The sequence below is a fragment of the Danio rerio genome, chromosome 22 (genome assembly GCF_052040795.2).
Source record: "Danio rerio strain M-AB ecotype USA chromosome 22, GRCz13ab, whole genome shotgun sequence".
Lineage (NCBI taxonomy): Eukaryota > Metazoa > Chordata > Actinopteri > Cypriniformes > Danionidae > Danio > Danio rerio.
The window spans coordinates 3,549,105-3,566,328 of record NC_141042.1 but is presented as its reverse complement, the minus strand read 5'-3'; the positions used below and the strand labels follow the sequence as shown (position 1 = coordinate 3,566,328).

The window sequence follows — 17,224 nt, the reverse complement described above, 5'->3', positions numbered from 1 at the left end:
GATAGACAGATAGTAGGAGAGATGGATGGATGGACGGATGGATTGATGGATGGACGGATGGATAGACAGATAGATGGATAGATAGTAGGAGAGATGGATGGATGGATGGATGGATAGATGGACGGATGGATAGACAGATGGATAGATAGATGGAGAGACGGATGGATGGACGGATGAATAGACGGATAGATGGATAGATAGTAGGAGAGACGGATGGATGGATAGATAGATGGAGAGACAGATTGATGGATGGATGGATGGATGGATGGATAGATAGACAGATAGATGGATAGATAGATGATGGACGGATAGATAGATAGATAGATAGATAGATAGATAGATAGATAGATAGATAGATAGATAGATAAGATAGATGGATGGATGGATGGACGAAGGGATGGATAGATAGATGGAGAGACGGATGGATGGATGGAGGGATGGAGAGACAGATGGATAGATAGATGGAGAGACGGATGGATGGATGGATGGACGGACAGATGGATAGATAGTAGGAGAGACGGATGGATGGATAGATAGATGAAGAGACAGATTGATGGATGGATGGATGGCTGGATAGATGGACGGACGGATGAATAGACAGATAGATGGATAGATAGATGATGGACGGATGGATGGATAGACAGATAGATGGAGAGATGGATGGATGGACGGATGGATGGATGGATTGATGGATGGACGGATGGATAGACAGATAGATGGAGAGACAGATTGATGGACGGATGGATGGATAGACAGATAGATGGATAGATAGTAGGAGAGATGGATGGATGGATGGATGGACGGATGGATAGACAGATGGATAGATAGATGGAGAGACGGATGGATGGATGGATGGACGAACGGATGGATAGACGGATAGATGGATAGATAGTAGGAGAGACGGATGGATGGATATAGATGGAGAGACAGATGGATGGATGGATGGATAGATGGACGGACGGATGGATAGACAGATAGATGGATAGATAGATGATGGACGGATAGATAGATAGATAGATAGATAGATAGATAGATGGATGGATGGATGGATGGATGGATGGATGGATGGACGGATGGATGGATAGATGGACGGACGGATGGATAGACAGATAGATGGATAGATAGATGATGGACGGATAGATAGATAGATAGATAGATAGATAGATAGATAGATAGATAGATGGATGGATGGATGGATGGATAGATGGATGGACGGATGAATAGACAGATAGATGGATAGATAGATGATGGACGGATGGATGGATAGATAGACAGATAGATAGATAGATGGATGGATGGATGGATGGATGGATGGATGGATGGACGGAGGGATGGAGAGACAGATGGATATAAAAACTAACCTTAACTTAAATAATGTTAATGTTAACGCGGGCTTCCTTCTAGTGGTACGCGGAGGAATCAAATATGTTACATGTACATGCTACTGTGCATATATTTCAAAATGTATCAAAAATGATTTATATATGAATATGGCATATAATAATTTTTATTATATTATTGTATAGCCTATATTTCTGAGGTCCAGGCAACATTTCCAGGTGTTGTTCAGAGCTTTAGCTGCTTTACTGGGCTTACCACGCAACGTATTTCAATACTGCTCATTGTGGTGGTACTTGATGAAAAAAGTTTGAGAACCACTGTGCTCGAGTATATTAAAAGTGTATTTGACAGTGGTATCCATTACAATAGTGTAGTGTAAGTTTAATGACACATGTAAATAAAAGTGTGATTTTAATTTGTAAAAATGTATATTTTTTATTATAATTTATTTAGTTTGATAAAATTTACAAAAAAAAAGTAAGAAAAAATTATTTTATTTAAAAATATGGTCGTTTAAATGATTTTACTGAATATTTGAGTTGGTCAAGTGTGAAAGTGCTGTCCTGAAACCCCTGGTTAATGACAAGTACCAGATGTAACAGTTCTGTGAACGTCATGTGTTTGTGTATTTGTCCAGTGATCGCCCTCTGCTGGGCAGATGGTATTACAGACGATAACTCTCTGAGTGTTTGTATATATGTGTGTGTAATGAACAGTCTGACAGTGAGAGTCAGCAGTGTTTATTATTGTTGATCATGTGCATGTGAAGGATTTCAGCTGTCAGAAACACTCACAGGCGTCGCTTCAGAAACACTTCTCTGATACGCACAAACCTTCAGCACTCCTGAAACACACACACACACACAATATACACACCATCAAGACTGAGGAAACTCCTGAAACACACACATAATACACACAGATAAAACACGCCATCAAAAACACTGAGGAAAGTCCTGAAACACACACATACACAGATAAAACAACTACAGTACAAACACAAACACATTTTTAAAAATACAGAAACACAACATGCAAAGACAAAACTACTATAACACACACACACACACACACAGAAAAAATAATGAAAAAAATGTAATAATAAAAAATATTTAGTTAATTTTCTGAAAGAGTACAAATCATATACAACATAATTCATTATAAAGCTCACAAGAAATCAGTCCAAACCAGGGCAAAATAATGTCAAAAAACTACAATAAACACAACGATTAGTTTAATTAATCATCGCATTATTTTGCTTTTATACAATTGAGGTTTGATGTGTGTAGACAGACAGTAGACGTGTGTTTATTCTATATGAAGTGTGTGTTTTACGATGACTGACCTGCAGCGAGAGCCAGAATGACGGAAATCCAGCCCAGAATGAAGGACCAGGAGAAACGCCAGTCGATGTAGCGCCGGCCGAAGTAGCTGATGGTCATTCCTGTGTAGATGGACAACGCCAGCAGAGCCAGAAACCCTGAAACCCACACACACACAACCAACTCTCTGGAATACTTGATTCTGATTGGTCAATCATGGCATTAAGGCTCATCCAGATACTATGAATCATCATGACAATATATATATATATAGTCTGGACTCATTCCACAGTTGCAATGTTGAGCGTGTTTATGTGGACATGTGTCCATGTAATTCAAAAGGGTTAAACTCATAATTAATTTTCAAATCTTGACACTGGTGTGTTTTGGGTCATAGTAAAAGTGTCTTCTACTGCAGTGGTTCTCAACTGGTTTGGCCATGGGACCCACATTTTTAGGAACTATGATATAATTTTAGGAATTATAATTCATTTGTATTTATTTGTTAACATACACAAGCAGTGACCGATAAATCAAAATGGATCAGATTACAGTAATATTACAGAGTAAAAACGTCAAATACTGTAAACAGTGGTTAGGGTAAGGGAAAGTTCAGTTACCATTAACTAAACTGAACTGTTAATAAAACATTAACACCTGATCCTGTTGAACAGAACAAACCAGCAAATGAAAGTAAAATGATTAAAGGGATCATAACCATTATTATAATAATCACCAGTTATTCGCTCATCTGCTGTTCTGTGGGCTTTCTAAGCCTTTGCTAAAAGGTGAGCTACACAGTACGATGTGCACTCAGTACTTGTTTTGAACGTGAAGATGTTCGGCACTTTTGTGATGCCCTCAGCTATTGGAGTCGTCTTTGAAAATAGTCCACAGGTTTGTCCTTGCAACTGGGATGTTTGATTTCTAAATGTCGTTTCAATTCAGAAGGTTTCATGCTCACTACATATGACACACTGAGGCTTTAAGCCTTTTTTGTCGTCAATATAAGTAAATCCACACTTTACATATTCAAGGTCGTACTTGCGCTTTGACATATTTGTTGCTATAATTAAATGAAATTTCACATGTCAAATGGTACGGTTGTCGCACACACATTTCAAAATAAAAGTCTGATACTTACTTTTGTTGTTACATATATATATATATATATATATATATATATATATATATATATATATATATATATATATATATATATATATATATATATTTTAGGGATGTAACGGTATCAGAATTTCACGGTACAGTAATACCTCGGTATGAATGTCACGGTACGGTATTTATTGAATCATTTACAGGAAAAAACAAAACTTATGAAAATACTCCAAAAAGTGCCAAAAGTGTCAATGACATACAAATTAGTCATCTATCTGTAAGCTTTGAAACAGGAACTTCAATTTTAATAACAAAAAAATATTAAACCATGTAAAAAAATTAAGTTTCAATTTAGTATTGTTGAAAACTCATCACATTCAACATTTAATCACTCACTCACTTAGATAGAGATGGGTTTAAAGGACAATAATCATATAAATATAATCTGGTAAAAGCTGGTATCTCTGGGTATTTACAATGTCCCCTGCAACAGAAAAAACCCCTCTCATTTGGGACTGAGGTTTCTGGGACAAGAGAGATATGACTTGGCCCAGGTTGACAGCAGTGGGTAACGTTGTGCATTGTCTTTCCACCACTTGAGAGGACAAACCATGAGTGAGATAGAGATCTCATGTCTGCATCAATCTGAACAGTGTGCTGTGTTTCTGCAGTCCCCATGACTGATTATTAGTCGTATTCCCCAACTTGCAGGCACGTGCACACGCAGGGCTCAACCTGTGCAGTGCACATGCCCTTTTTAGTCTTGGATAGAAAGTTCCCTTCCAAAATGATCAAAAGTGCCCCCGCGACGCGACATACCCTCTGTCCCCGCTTTACAGTACGCGCGCGACAACACAGCTGATAAGAACTTGCGCAACAACACCACTATTCAGTACGCGCGCGGCGACAACACCCGCTTTAGGGTTTTCCAGCTCTTTTTGATCCCCGCTTCTAGCAGCACACTCCATTTCCGCATTACTGGATCTGTAGCGACAAAAGGCCGCAAGGGATTATGGCCAAGCCTGGGCTGATGGGAATTGTAGTTTTCGCTACCTCCCGTTCGCTTCATTCGCCTGAGCAAATTTTCTCAGAAGAACTATAGTTTTACCGAGTCATGCGACTACGGTAATATCGAAAAAAATTAATATTGCGGTATGACGGTATTTACAATACCGTTACATCCCTAATATATATATATATATATATATTAGTGCTGTCAAAACTAGTGCATTAACGCATGCGATTAATTTGAAATATTTAACACGTTAAAAAAAAATAAAGCAATTAGCGCAGTTGCAGTTTTTTTCTACTTCTTGTTGTGGTGGACATGTTAGACATGCAAAGAAATATGGATAAGGTCAAGGAAGCACTTTTTGAAGGCAAGTTTGAGTATAAAACAATTAATGTCCCATCACCAGGCTCCAGAGCGATCAAGCGTGTTGAATCTGAAGGAAGTCACTCCGGCGCATTGTGTGTGTCTGTCTGTGTGTGTGTGTGTGTCTGTGTCAGAGGTTGAGTGAGCGACGTATCTGAGTAGGGGCGCGTGCGCGCGAGACGTACCTAAAGAGCGGCGTGGACTGTCTTAGCAACTAGATAAATGTAAAGGAGGACTGAGCAAAATTGTTTCTACTTTATAATTTATGTTCTCGACTTACAGCAATACAACTTTACAATGAGTGCAACTGTTTGTATTCAATACTTTATTATTATTATAATTTTTCATTTCTGTAATGCCTGTATTTTGACATTTTTTTGCAGTCCACTTAGAATCCAACATGGAAATCAATTTCTTTATTGGCATTGACATTTTTGAAATTCAAATGTCATTAACATGCCTGTGTTTTAATTTCTGTAATAAATATGGCTGTCAAGCCAGGATCTTGATGGTTTATTTTGGGTTTGGTGTTTACATGAGGAAATCTGTTAAACACAAATACTAATAAACAATTATATTTTGAATTTAAATAGTTTTTGTCTTGTGTCTACATTAATTTAACATTTAAATAGTCAAAATTTCAAGTTTCAGTCACTTGTGTTTACATTAAAAAAGTGTGATTAATTAGTAATTTTTTTAATAGATTGACAGCACTAATATATATATATATATATGTATATATATATATATATATATATATATATATATATATATATATATATATATATGAATGTGTGTATATACAATACCTGACAAACGTATTGTCGCCTATCCAAGTTTAAGAACCAACAAATAATATCTTGACTTCTAGCTGATCGTTTGGTATCAGGAGTGGCTTATATGAAAGGCAACGGCCTCTAGATCATGCTTATTTTACTAAAATAAAATATGATCATGCCTTGATTATTAATGATTTCATTAGGACAGTAAGGTCTGACTCTGCTTAGACAAAAGTCTCATCACTGAACAGAAATAATGTCCAGTATAGAATGGATTAATCTTCAATAATGTTCATGTCTGGTGACTGGGCTGGCCAATCCTGGAGCAGCTTGAACTTCTCTGCTTTCAGGAGCTTTGATGTGGAGGCTGAAGTATGGTAAGGAGCGCTATCCTGCTGGAGAATTGTCCCTCTCCTGTGGTTTGTAATGTAATGGGCAGCACAAATGTCTTGATACCTCAGGCTGATGATGTTGCAGATCTCTCGCACGCCCCCATACTGAATGCAACCCCAAACCATGACTTTTCCTTCACCAAACTTGACTGATTTCTGTGAGAATCTTGGCGCCATGTGGGTTCCAGTAGGTCTTCAGCAGTATTGGTGATGATTGGGATGCAGATCAACAGATGACTCATCAGAGAAATCCACCTTCTGACACTTCCAGATAAACAACTTCAAGTCAAGTTATTATTTGTTGCTCTTACAACTGGGCTTAACGACAAGACTTTTGTCAGGTAGTGTGTATATATATATAGATGCATGTGTGTGCGGGTGTGTGTAAGAGCATGTGCATATATGAGTATGTCTTACCGGACAGTAGCAGTGTGATTCCTCCAGTCTTCACTCTTCTGCTTCTGGCTCTTTTGGATGCTGTGAGCCCCAGCAGGACTCCAGCAAAGCAGCTCAGCACCGACAGCAGCATGAAGGCCCGGGTGGCATCCCAGAATGCTGCAAGGCACACAAACACACACATCATCTTCACTAGCACCCAAACTTACACTTCCTAGGACCAGATTTTTATTATCCAGATACAGAAAATCATGAGTGGTTTTTGGGCTAGTTGCACTAGATGGCGCCGGTGAGTTTTCAAGATGCAAGTGTGTGCACGTTTACTTTCGTGGGACATCTAAAAAATTTTTTTTTTTATTTATTGTTTTAAGCATGCTCATTTTTGGTAACAAAAATGGGAAATCTTCACCTCTTCCTTCATAGTTCTATACAACCGGAAATAAATGCGCACACAGTTGCATCTCGGAAGCTCACCAGCGCCATCTTGTGCCACAAGCCAATTTTTTATTATTTTGTAGCATTTAGTTTCCGCTTAATAATAACCTTAATTTCAGAACTGCATATTTACTTGTGTTATCTTTGACTAATACTTTAATCTGTTCGATGATCTGACACATTAAAGTGTGACATGCAACACAGTAAGGGGGGCAAACAATTACAAGTAAACAGTAAGGGGGCAAACAATTGTTCACACCACTGTATATATCTCATTAGCGTAGCCAGAAAAAAATTCTGCATGTGCCTTAGAAAAACTGGATGTGCCACATCTACCACCGTCAGCGACACCGTCAGCGAAATAGCCGAGTGGTTAGAGCGCTGACATATGGTGCAGTAGCACTTCAGGGCATCCCGAGTTCGAATCTCGGCTTGAGGACATTTCCCGACCCTACTCCCTCCCCTTTGGCAAAAAGGCCAAAAATAAATATAAAAAAAATATATATAGGGCTGCAACTAACGATTATTTTAATAATCGATTAATCTGTCAATTTAGTTTTTCCGATTAATCGATGAATCGGATTTAAAAAAAGAAAAGCATTAATTTCCAACCGTTAATTCAAAAATGATTCATCCCTGAACTGTAATAGTAGTAATAAAAATAAACAATAAAACTAAAATAGAAATAGAAAAATGAAATAAATAGAAATAGAAAAATAAAATAAATAGAAATAGAAAAATAAAATAAAAAGAAATAGAAAAATAAAATAAATAGAAATAGAAAAATATAATAAAAAGAAATAGAAAAATAAAATAAATAGAAATAGAAAAATAAAATAAATAGAAATAAAAAATACAATAAAAAGAAATAGAAAATTAAAATAAATAGAAGTAGAAAAATAAAATAAATAGAAAAATAAAATGAAAAGAAATAGAAAAATAAAATAAATAGAAATAGAAAAATAAAATAAAAAGAAATAGAAAAATAAAATAAATAGAAATAGAAAAATAAAATGGAAATAAAAAGTAGTTTTGTCCTGTGTTCACTCCAAATATCAAATGATTTTTAAATCAAGATACACATTAGACACATGAAATAGCATAAGAAATTATGTCTTGTTTTCTGAAAAAGAAAACAGCTCAAAATTAAGAGATTGTTTACTTAAAACAAGTTAAATTATTTGTGAATTGAGTAAGAAAAATAATCTCAATAAGTTATAATCTCAAACAGAAGTTTTAACAGTTCACATAAACGTGTAAGTGATGGTGATCTATAACGTGAGATGGTCGTCGCCATGTTTACTTGCAGCTGCGCGCGATTAAGGATTCAGCACATAAATTCACCAGTTACTCCCCAAATACATGCAAGTAAGTGGCTGGAGAACTTGGAGAAGAGTAGATTCAACATTATAGTTACTTTCTGTGTGTAGTAAAACACATCGGCAAAATATATGTGAATGGATTTTTAGACTTTCTTGTGTGTTTTACAAACTCTAAATGTTTTGTTTTACTAGTACTTGTGTTTATTTACATGTCTGAAACATAAATTAAGCATAAGGCGGGTAAAACGCTGCATAATTGTGATAATATGACACGTCTCTCAGCGGAGTTAAATTGGTTTTGTTTTCGAAAAAAAAAAAACCGAAAAAGAAGCACTTTTCCGACGGTCCCTTACTGAGAGCTCTGCTCAGCGCCAGTTTGATTTACTCAGGTGCCGCTCTAAAGGTGAACGAGCTAACGCTAACTTGTCATGCTTGTCAAGCTGGATAACGAGTAAAACATCAGCACCAGAGACTTTATGGTCCTCACTTCCAAACAGAACAAAAAGTGGACCCTGCTGTTGAACTCCATTCCTCCTCATCCCTGTCTATACTGTAGCTGCGTCCCAAATCGCATACTTATGCACTATTCTATGCCATTTTGTAGTATGAGCAGTGTGTTCACACTGAAAACTCTAAAAATAATGAGTGCACTTTAATTACCCGGATGATGCACTCATTCAGCTGGTAAAATGTAGTGTGTAATGATGGACACTTCACGCACTCAACGACCGCAGGTTTGCTAACGTAGCGGAAGGGGCGGAGCTATCGGGGGCACATGTTGGATAACTTTATTTATTTTGGATGGTGAAAGCAAAATTCTCCAATGAGAGTGATTATAGCGCCTCCCGATGGTGAATGCGGTTACACTCACGGCAGGTATTATTTGATCATTTGGTCGTTTATTTCACTGATTTGGCAACCGTCAAACGTCATCAGGGAAACGGTTTGAATTTCCGCTTAGTAAAAAAACATTAGTGAGCCATTTGGGACAACACTACATACATATACTATCCTGTTGAGTGTGTAAGTGCATAAGTACATAGTGCAAAGTGTGCCATTTGGGACGCAGCTTACGAGGTGCCGTACTATCAGTGTATAGGTACGCGAGAGAGACCGTATTCACTCCGCTCCATGCTGAACCAAAGTGTTTTTTATTAATAAAATGCGCGACACAACGAATCGATTATGAAATTCCTTGCTAACGCTTTTAGTAATCAATTTTTATCGATTCAATCGATTCGTTGTTGCAGCCCTAATTAAACACATGTTATCATGGAAATCTGTTCAAATATGGCATGGATAAATCACAATATAAATATAGAAGCGAGAGTAAAATGTTGACTTATAATGTTAAGCATCTGATAATAGTACTTTAAAATTTCATATTAAATGTATACTATTGTCATAAAGCAATGACAATCACTGTCCTTCTTTCATTTTAGTTATTTAATTAACAAATGCTGTAATTTGTTGTGAATCAAACTCATTAACACAATCATGTTAAATCCAGAGAAACAGATTCTGCAGGTCTCTCCGTTTTACCATAGCTGTATTGAATGTAAATGAGCTGAGTGTGTGTGTGTGTGTTCTCACCGACGGTCAGCGTGTGAGCGTGGCACCTGCGATTGATGCAAAACCTCCAGAGCCCCTGATTGGCTGCGTTCCCTGAGTAGCGATACTGCATCCAATAGTCTGTGGAGGTGGAGATGATGAGGAGCACGAGGGCCGCCACACCACACAGTGAGGCCCCGCGTACCAAAGTGAAGACCATCAATCAGACACGGCGTCCTAAAAACACACACACAAAAACATAGTGAGGCCCTGCCCGCCAGTGGCAACTGCATAGCAACGAGTCGACCAATCAGAACACTGTAGTGAAAACATAACAATGAGCCGAACCCAATCAGAACAATTTAGTAACTGCAAAACCCAACAACCAATCAAAATACTTTAGTAGCTGCATAACAACCCAACAACCAATCAGAACACTTTAGTGACTGCATAACAATGAGCCAACAACCAATCAGAACACTTTAGTGACTGCATAACAATGAGCCAACAACCAATCAGAACACTTTAGTGACTGCATAATAATGAGCCAACAACCAATCAGAACACTTTATTAACTGCATAATAATGAGCCAACAACCAATTAGAACACTTCAGTAACCTCATAACGAGTCAATAACCAATCAGAACACTTCAGTAACCTCATAACGAGTCAAAAACCAATCAGAACACTCCAGTAACCTCATAACAAGTCAATAACAAATCAGAACACTTCAGTAACCTCATAACAAGTCAATAACAAATCAGAACACTCCAGTAACCTCATAAGGAGTCAACAACCAATCAGAACACTTTAGTAACCGCATAACGAGTCAACAACCAATCAGAACACTTCAGTAACCGCATAACGAGTCAATAACCAAATACAACATTTCAGTAACCGCATAATAAGTCAACAACCAATCAGAACACTTCAGTAACCGCATAGCGAGTCAACAACCAATCAGAACACTTCAGTAACCGCATAGCGAGTCAACAACCAATCAGAACACTTCAGTAACCGCATAACAAGTCAACAACCAATCAGAATGTTTCAGTAACCACACAACAAATCAACAACCAACCAGAACACTTTAGTAACCGCATAATGAGCCAACAACCAATCAAAACATTTTAGTTACCACATAGCAGAGCTAACATCCAATCAGAACACTTTAAAAACAACATAGCATCAAGTCAACAACCAATCAGAACACTTCAGTAACCCCATAACGAGTCAACAACCAATCAGAACACTTTAGTAACCGCATAACGAGTCAACAACCAATCAGAACACTTCAGTAACCGCATAACGAGTCAATAACCAAATACAACATTTCAGTAACCGCATAATAAGTCAACAACCAATCAGAACACTTCAGTAACCGCATAGCGAGTCAACAACCAATCAGAACACTTCAGTAACCGCATAGCGAGTCAACAACCAATCAGAACACTTCAGTAACCGCATAACAAGTCAACAACCAATCAGAATGTTTCAGTAACCACACAACAAATCAACAACCAACCAGAACACTTTAGTAACCGCATAATGAGCCAACAACCAATCAAAACATTTTAGTTACCACATAGCAGAGCTAACATCCAATCAGAACACTTTAAAAACAACATAGCATCAAGTCAACAACCAATCAGAACACTTCAGTAACCCCATAACGAGTAAGCAACTAATCAGAACACTTTAGTAACCGCATAACGAGTCAACAGCAAATCAGAACACTTCAATAACCGCATAACGAGTCAATAACCAATCACAACACTTCAGTAATCACATAACAAGTCAACAACCAACCAGAACACTTTAGTAATCACATAACTAGTCAACAACCAATCAGAACACTTTAGTAAACACCAATTAACAACCAATTAATTTACCAATAACTGTTGCAAAACTCCCATCAAACTGAGGTAGAACTCAACACTTCTGTCCCTCTATATTAAAGTTCCTGTACTCTCTACTGTACTTGTGGCCTGAGTTGTGCAGTGAGAGCAGCTCTGGCCGTGTTCCTCCGGCTGAACAATAGTGCTGCTGTGAATCAGCATTTGGCTCCATCAGTCCTGCTTCATCTGTTTATAACATGATCATCATCAGAGCGTCTGAAAGACAATCGTCTGCGCAGCACTAACTGAATCAGCACATTACACAGCCCAGCTCAACCATCACAAACACACACACACTGACACATAAACACACAAATACAGAAACACTGACACAAACGCACAAATACAGAAACACACACACACTCAAACACAGCAACACACACATTCACTCACTGCCAGTCAAAAAACACACACCCACCACACTTATTGACACATACACTTACTGGCACACAAACAAGCATACACACACTCACTGACACGCAAATACAGAAACACACACAGTCACTGGCACACAAACACACACTTATTGACACACAAATACAGAAACACACACAGTCACTGGCACAAAAATACACAAACACACACTTATTGACACACAAATACAGAAACACACACAGTCACTGACACACAAAACACACAAACACACACTTATTGACACACAAATACAGAAACACACACAGTCACTGACACACAAATACAGTAACACACAGTCACTGGCACAAAAATACACAAACACACACTTATTGACACACAAATACAGAAACACACACAGTCACTGACACACAAAACACACAAACACACACTTATTGACACACAAATACAGAAACACACACAGTCACTGACACACAAATACAGTAACACACAGTCACTGGCACAAAAATACACAAACACACACTTATTGACACACAAATACAGAAACACACACAGTCACTGACACACAAAACACACAAACACACACTTATTGACACACAAATACAGAAACACACACAGTCACTGACACACAAAACACACAAACACACACTTATTGACACACAAATACAGAAACACACACAGTCACTGACACACAAATACAGTAACACACAGTCACTGGCACAAAAATACACAAACACACACTTATTGACACACAAATACAGAAACACACACAGTCACTGACACACAAAACACACAAACACACACTTATTGACACACAAATACAGAAACACACACAGTCACTGACACACAAAACACACAAACACACACTTATTGACACACAAATACAGAAACACACACAGTCACTGACATACAAATACAGTAACACACAGTCACTGGCACAAAAATACACAAACACACACTTATTGACACACAAATACAGAAACACACACAGTCACTGACACACAAAACACACAAACACACACTTATTGACACACAAATACAGAAACACACACAGTCACTGACACACAAAACACACAAACACACACTTATTGACACACAAATACAGAAACACACACAGTCACTGACACACAAATACAGTAACACACAGTCACTGGCACAAAAATACACAAACACACACTTATTGACACACAAATACAGAAACACACACAGTCACTGACACACAAAACACACAAACACACACTTATTGACACACAAATACAGAAACACACACAGTCACTGACACACAAAACACACAAACACACACTTATTGACACACAAATACAGAAACACACACAGTCACTGACACACAAATACAGTAACACACAGTCACTGGCACAAAAATACACAAACACACACTTATTGACACACAAATACAGAAACACACACAGTCACTGACACACAAAACACACAAACACACACTTATTGACACACAAATACAGAAACACACACAGTCACTGACACACAAAACACACAAACACACACTTATTGACACACAAATACAGAAACACACACAGTCACTGACACACAAATACAGTAACACACAGTCACTGGCACAAAAATACACAAACACACACTTATTGACACACAAATACAGAAACACACACAGTCACTGACACACAAAACACACAAACACACACTTATTGACACACAAATACAGAAACACACACAGTCACTGACACACAAAACACACAAACACACACTTATTGACACACAAATACAGAAACACACACAGTCACTGACACACAAATACAGTAACACACAGTCACTGGCACAAAAATACACAAACACACACTTATTGACACACAAATACAGAAACACACACAGTCACTGACACACAAAACACACAAACACACACTTATTGACACACAAATACAGAAACACACACAGTCACTGACACACAAATACAGTAACACACAGTCACTGGCACAAAAATACACAAACACACACTTATTGACACACAAATACAGAAACACACACAGTCACTGACACACAAATACAGTAACACACAGTCACTGACACAAATACAGTAACACACAGTCACTGGCACACAAATACAGTAACACACAGTCACTGGCACACAAATACATGAACGCACACTTATTGACACACTAATGACACATACACAAATACACAAACACATTTACACACACACACACACACTCACTGACACACAAATACACAAACACATACAGTCACTGGCACACAAATACACGAACACACACTTATTGACACACAGATGCACACTCACTGACACACTAATAACACATACAAAAATACACAAACACATTTACACACACACACACACTCACTGACACAAATACAGAAACAGTCACTGGCACATAAATACACGAACGCACTTACTGACACAAATACACACTCACTGACACACTAATAACACATACACATATACACAAACACAATTACACACACACACACACACACACACTCGCTGCCAGTCAAACAAACACATACGGACACAAATACACCTACACAGAGATACAAAACACATAAATACACACATTTGACACAAACACACAGAAACACACACACAAAGTTCGCACACTGCCTCCAAACACACACACACACACACACACACACACACACACACACTGCTGGTCAAGCATACACACACAGACACACACACACTAATAGACACATAAATACACATACTTGGTCAAAGACACAAACTCAGACACAAATATACTCTCTCACACACACATACACACAAATAGACCCACAAATACACATACTTGGTCAAACACACAAACTCAGACACAAACACACACTATCTCTCTCACACAAACACACACACAAATAAACGCATAAATACACATACTTGGTCAAACACACAAACTCAGATACAAATACACACTATCTCTCTCACACAAACACACACACAAATAAACGCATAAATACACATACTTGGTCAAACACACAAACTCAGACACAAACACACACTATCTCTCTCACACAAACACACACACAAATAAACGCATAAATACACATACTTGGTCAAACACACAAACTCAGATACAAATACACTATCTCTCTCTCACACACACACAAATAGACACATAAATACACATACTTGGTCAAACACACAAACTCAGATACAAATACACACACACAAATAGACATATAAATACACTTACTTGGTCAAACACACAAACTCAGACACAAATACACTATCTCTCTCACACAAACACACACAAATAGACACATAAATACACATACTTGAGAAAACACACAAACTCAGACACAAATACACACTCTCTTTCACACACACACAAATAGACACATAAATACACATACTTGGTCAAACACACACACTCAGACACAAACACACTCTATCTCTCACACAAACACACACACAAATAGACACATAAATACACATACTTGGGAAAACACACAAACTCAGACACAAATACACACACTCTCTCACACACAGACACAGAAACACACACACGCACAGAAATAGACACATAAATACATATACTTGGTCAAACACACAAACTCAAACATACACAAATACACACACACACACACACACATTGTCAGTCTCTCACAAATTCACACAGATACTCACTGACTGACACACACACTCATTAATACACACAGATGTCTCATTCAGGGGCTGAAGAATTGCGCTATTCATCACAAAACCTGCCATAACCACACAGAAAACAACCCGGCGTTTGTCTGCAGCAACAAAACAACCTAAAGACAACAAACATGTCAATTCACCTCGAGAAAGTCAAACACAAACGCACAACGTCCAATAAAAGTGTGAAGAAAGTGTGTGCGAGCAGTTAGCATCACATGAACACGCACCTCTCTAACGGTCACAGTTTCCCGCGAAGATTGCGCTCCGTGCGCGCGCGCCGAGAGTTTTTAAGGCCAGTGCGCGCGGCCGCCATTGTTCCGGCCACAATAGCGCGAAAGATCCAGTCTGCCATGTGAGATGTGAGGTAATCCGCATTTTCCCCGCATCTGTGCCGCCGTTCATTCAATCTCTCCCGTCTCCTGCGTCACCGGCCCCGCGCGTGGGACTTCATAACGAGCGCGCGCCCTCGGGGAACGTGAACGCGCATCGGGGGGATTCACAAGAGGTCTGAAGGAGCTACAAACATCTCAACAGCACACAAAGGGGACATTTGGCGTTTCAGAAAGTTACTTTATGAACAACAATGGGCACAGTAAATGTTTTTCAGACACCAATGAACTTCCGGTGAAAGGTTTTGACTGTTTTCAATTGTATAAGGTTCCTTCGATGTTGTAATGTAATTAAAATACCATTAGATAAATAGACTTAAACATTTGTTAAGTAGTTTAAGCATGTAAGTGTCAGTAGCAGAGGGCGAGCGCAGAAACTCCACTTAAAATACTGTTGTAAAATAAATTTCCATATTTTAAATACATAAGGAATAATGCTCTTGTGCACACTGAGACCCACTTTACATCATATATCATTCAGGGTGTGAAGATCACTGCTTTTTAAAGCAATCAGATCTTAAACGTAGAGATTTTTTAATACCGTAAAAGTTTACAGGAAGTGCTAGAGCTGGCTGACTGAAAAGTAAAAGTCCCTTAGTGTTCAAATGGTGTCTTGTATAGTTGTGTTGTTCCCATACTGATAAACTTCCAGTGACTTCCTTTTTTTCATTTTATACGGTTCCTTTTACAGCATTGATGTTGTAATGTCATTCAAATACAATCAGTTAAACAGACTTTGGCATTCATTTAGTTGCTCAAGTGTAAAACGAGACAAAAAGCCGTTTACTTGCACGCGCCTGTCAGAATTGGCAGGCTAGCGCAGAAGCTCCATTGAATATACTGGGGTAATATAAATGCTCATATTATAAAGACATGGCGGGGGGAAATG

General features: G+C 38.2%; 1 protein-coding gene and 1 long non-coding RNA gene across 8 annotated transcripts in view; both read right to left on the bottom strand.

Annotated features, from left to right (window-relative positions):
* The window catches only part of LOC147831455 (uncharacterized), a 787,032-nt gene that overhangs the window by 399,596 nt on the left and 370,212 nt on the right, over positions 1 to 17,224 (bottom strand). The window lies entirely within an intron of this gene.
* lim2.2 (lens intrinsic membrane protein 2.2) lies at positions 2,066 to 16,207 on the bottom strand. 7 transcript variants are annotated; one of them, XM_087303199.1, is made up of 6 exons: positions 16,087 to 16,207; positions 11,926 to 12,117; positions 10,075 to 10,269; positions 6,746 to 6,883; positions 2,687 to 2,821; positions 2,066 to 2,185 (listed from the first exon to the last, which is right to left on the bottom strand). In XM_087303199.1, exons 3-6 carry the CDS (start codon positions 10,250 to 10,252, stop codon positions 2,115 to 2,117), a joined length of 522 nt encoding a protein of 173 aa, XP_087159325.1. In that variant the 5' UTR covers positions 10,253 to 10,269; positions 11,926 to 12,117; positions 16,087 to 16,207; the 3' UTR covers positions 2,066 to 2,114.

Bases quoted from the DNA above. Each gene is read 5' to 3' on its own strand.
- lim2.2 (XM_087303199.1), bottom strand. From the start codon at position 10,252: ATGGTCTTCACTTTGGTACGCGGGGCCTCACTGTGTGGTGTGGCGGCC. The intron at 2,822-6,745 runs GTAAGACATACT...TGTGGGTTTCAG, and splicing joins AATCACACTGCTACTGTCCG to GGTTTCTGGCTCTGCTGGCG. The intron at 2,186-2,686 runs GTCAGTCATCGT...TGTGTGTTTCAG, and splicing joins CATTCTGGCTCTCGCTGCAG to GAGTGCTGAAGGTTTGTGCG.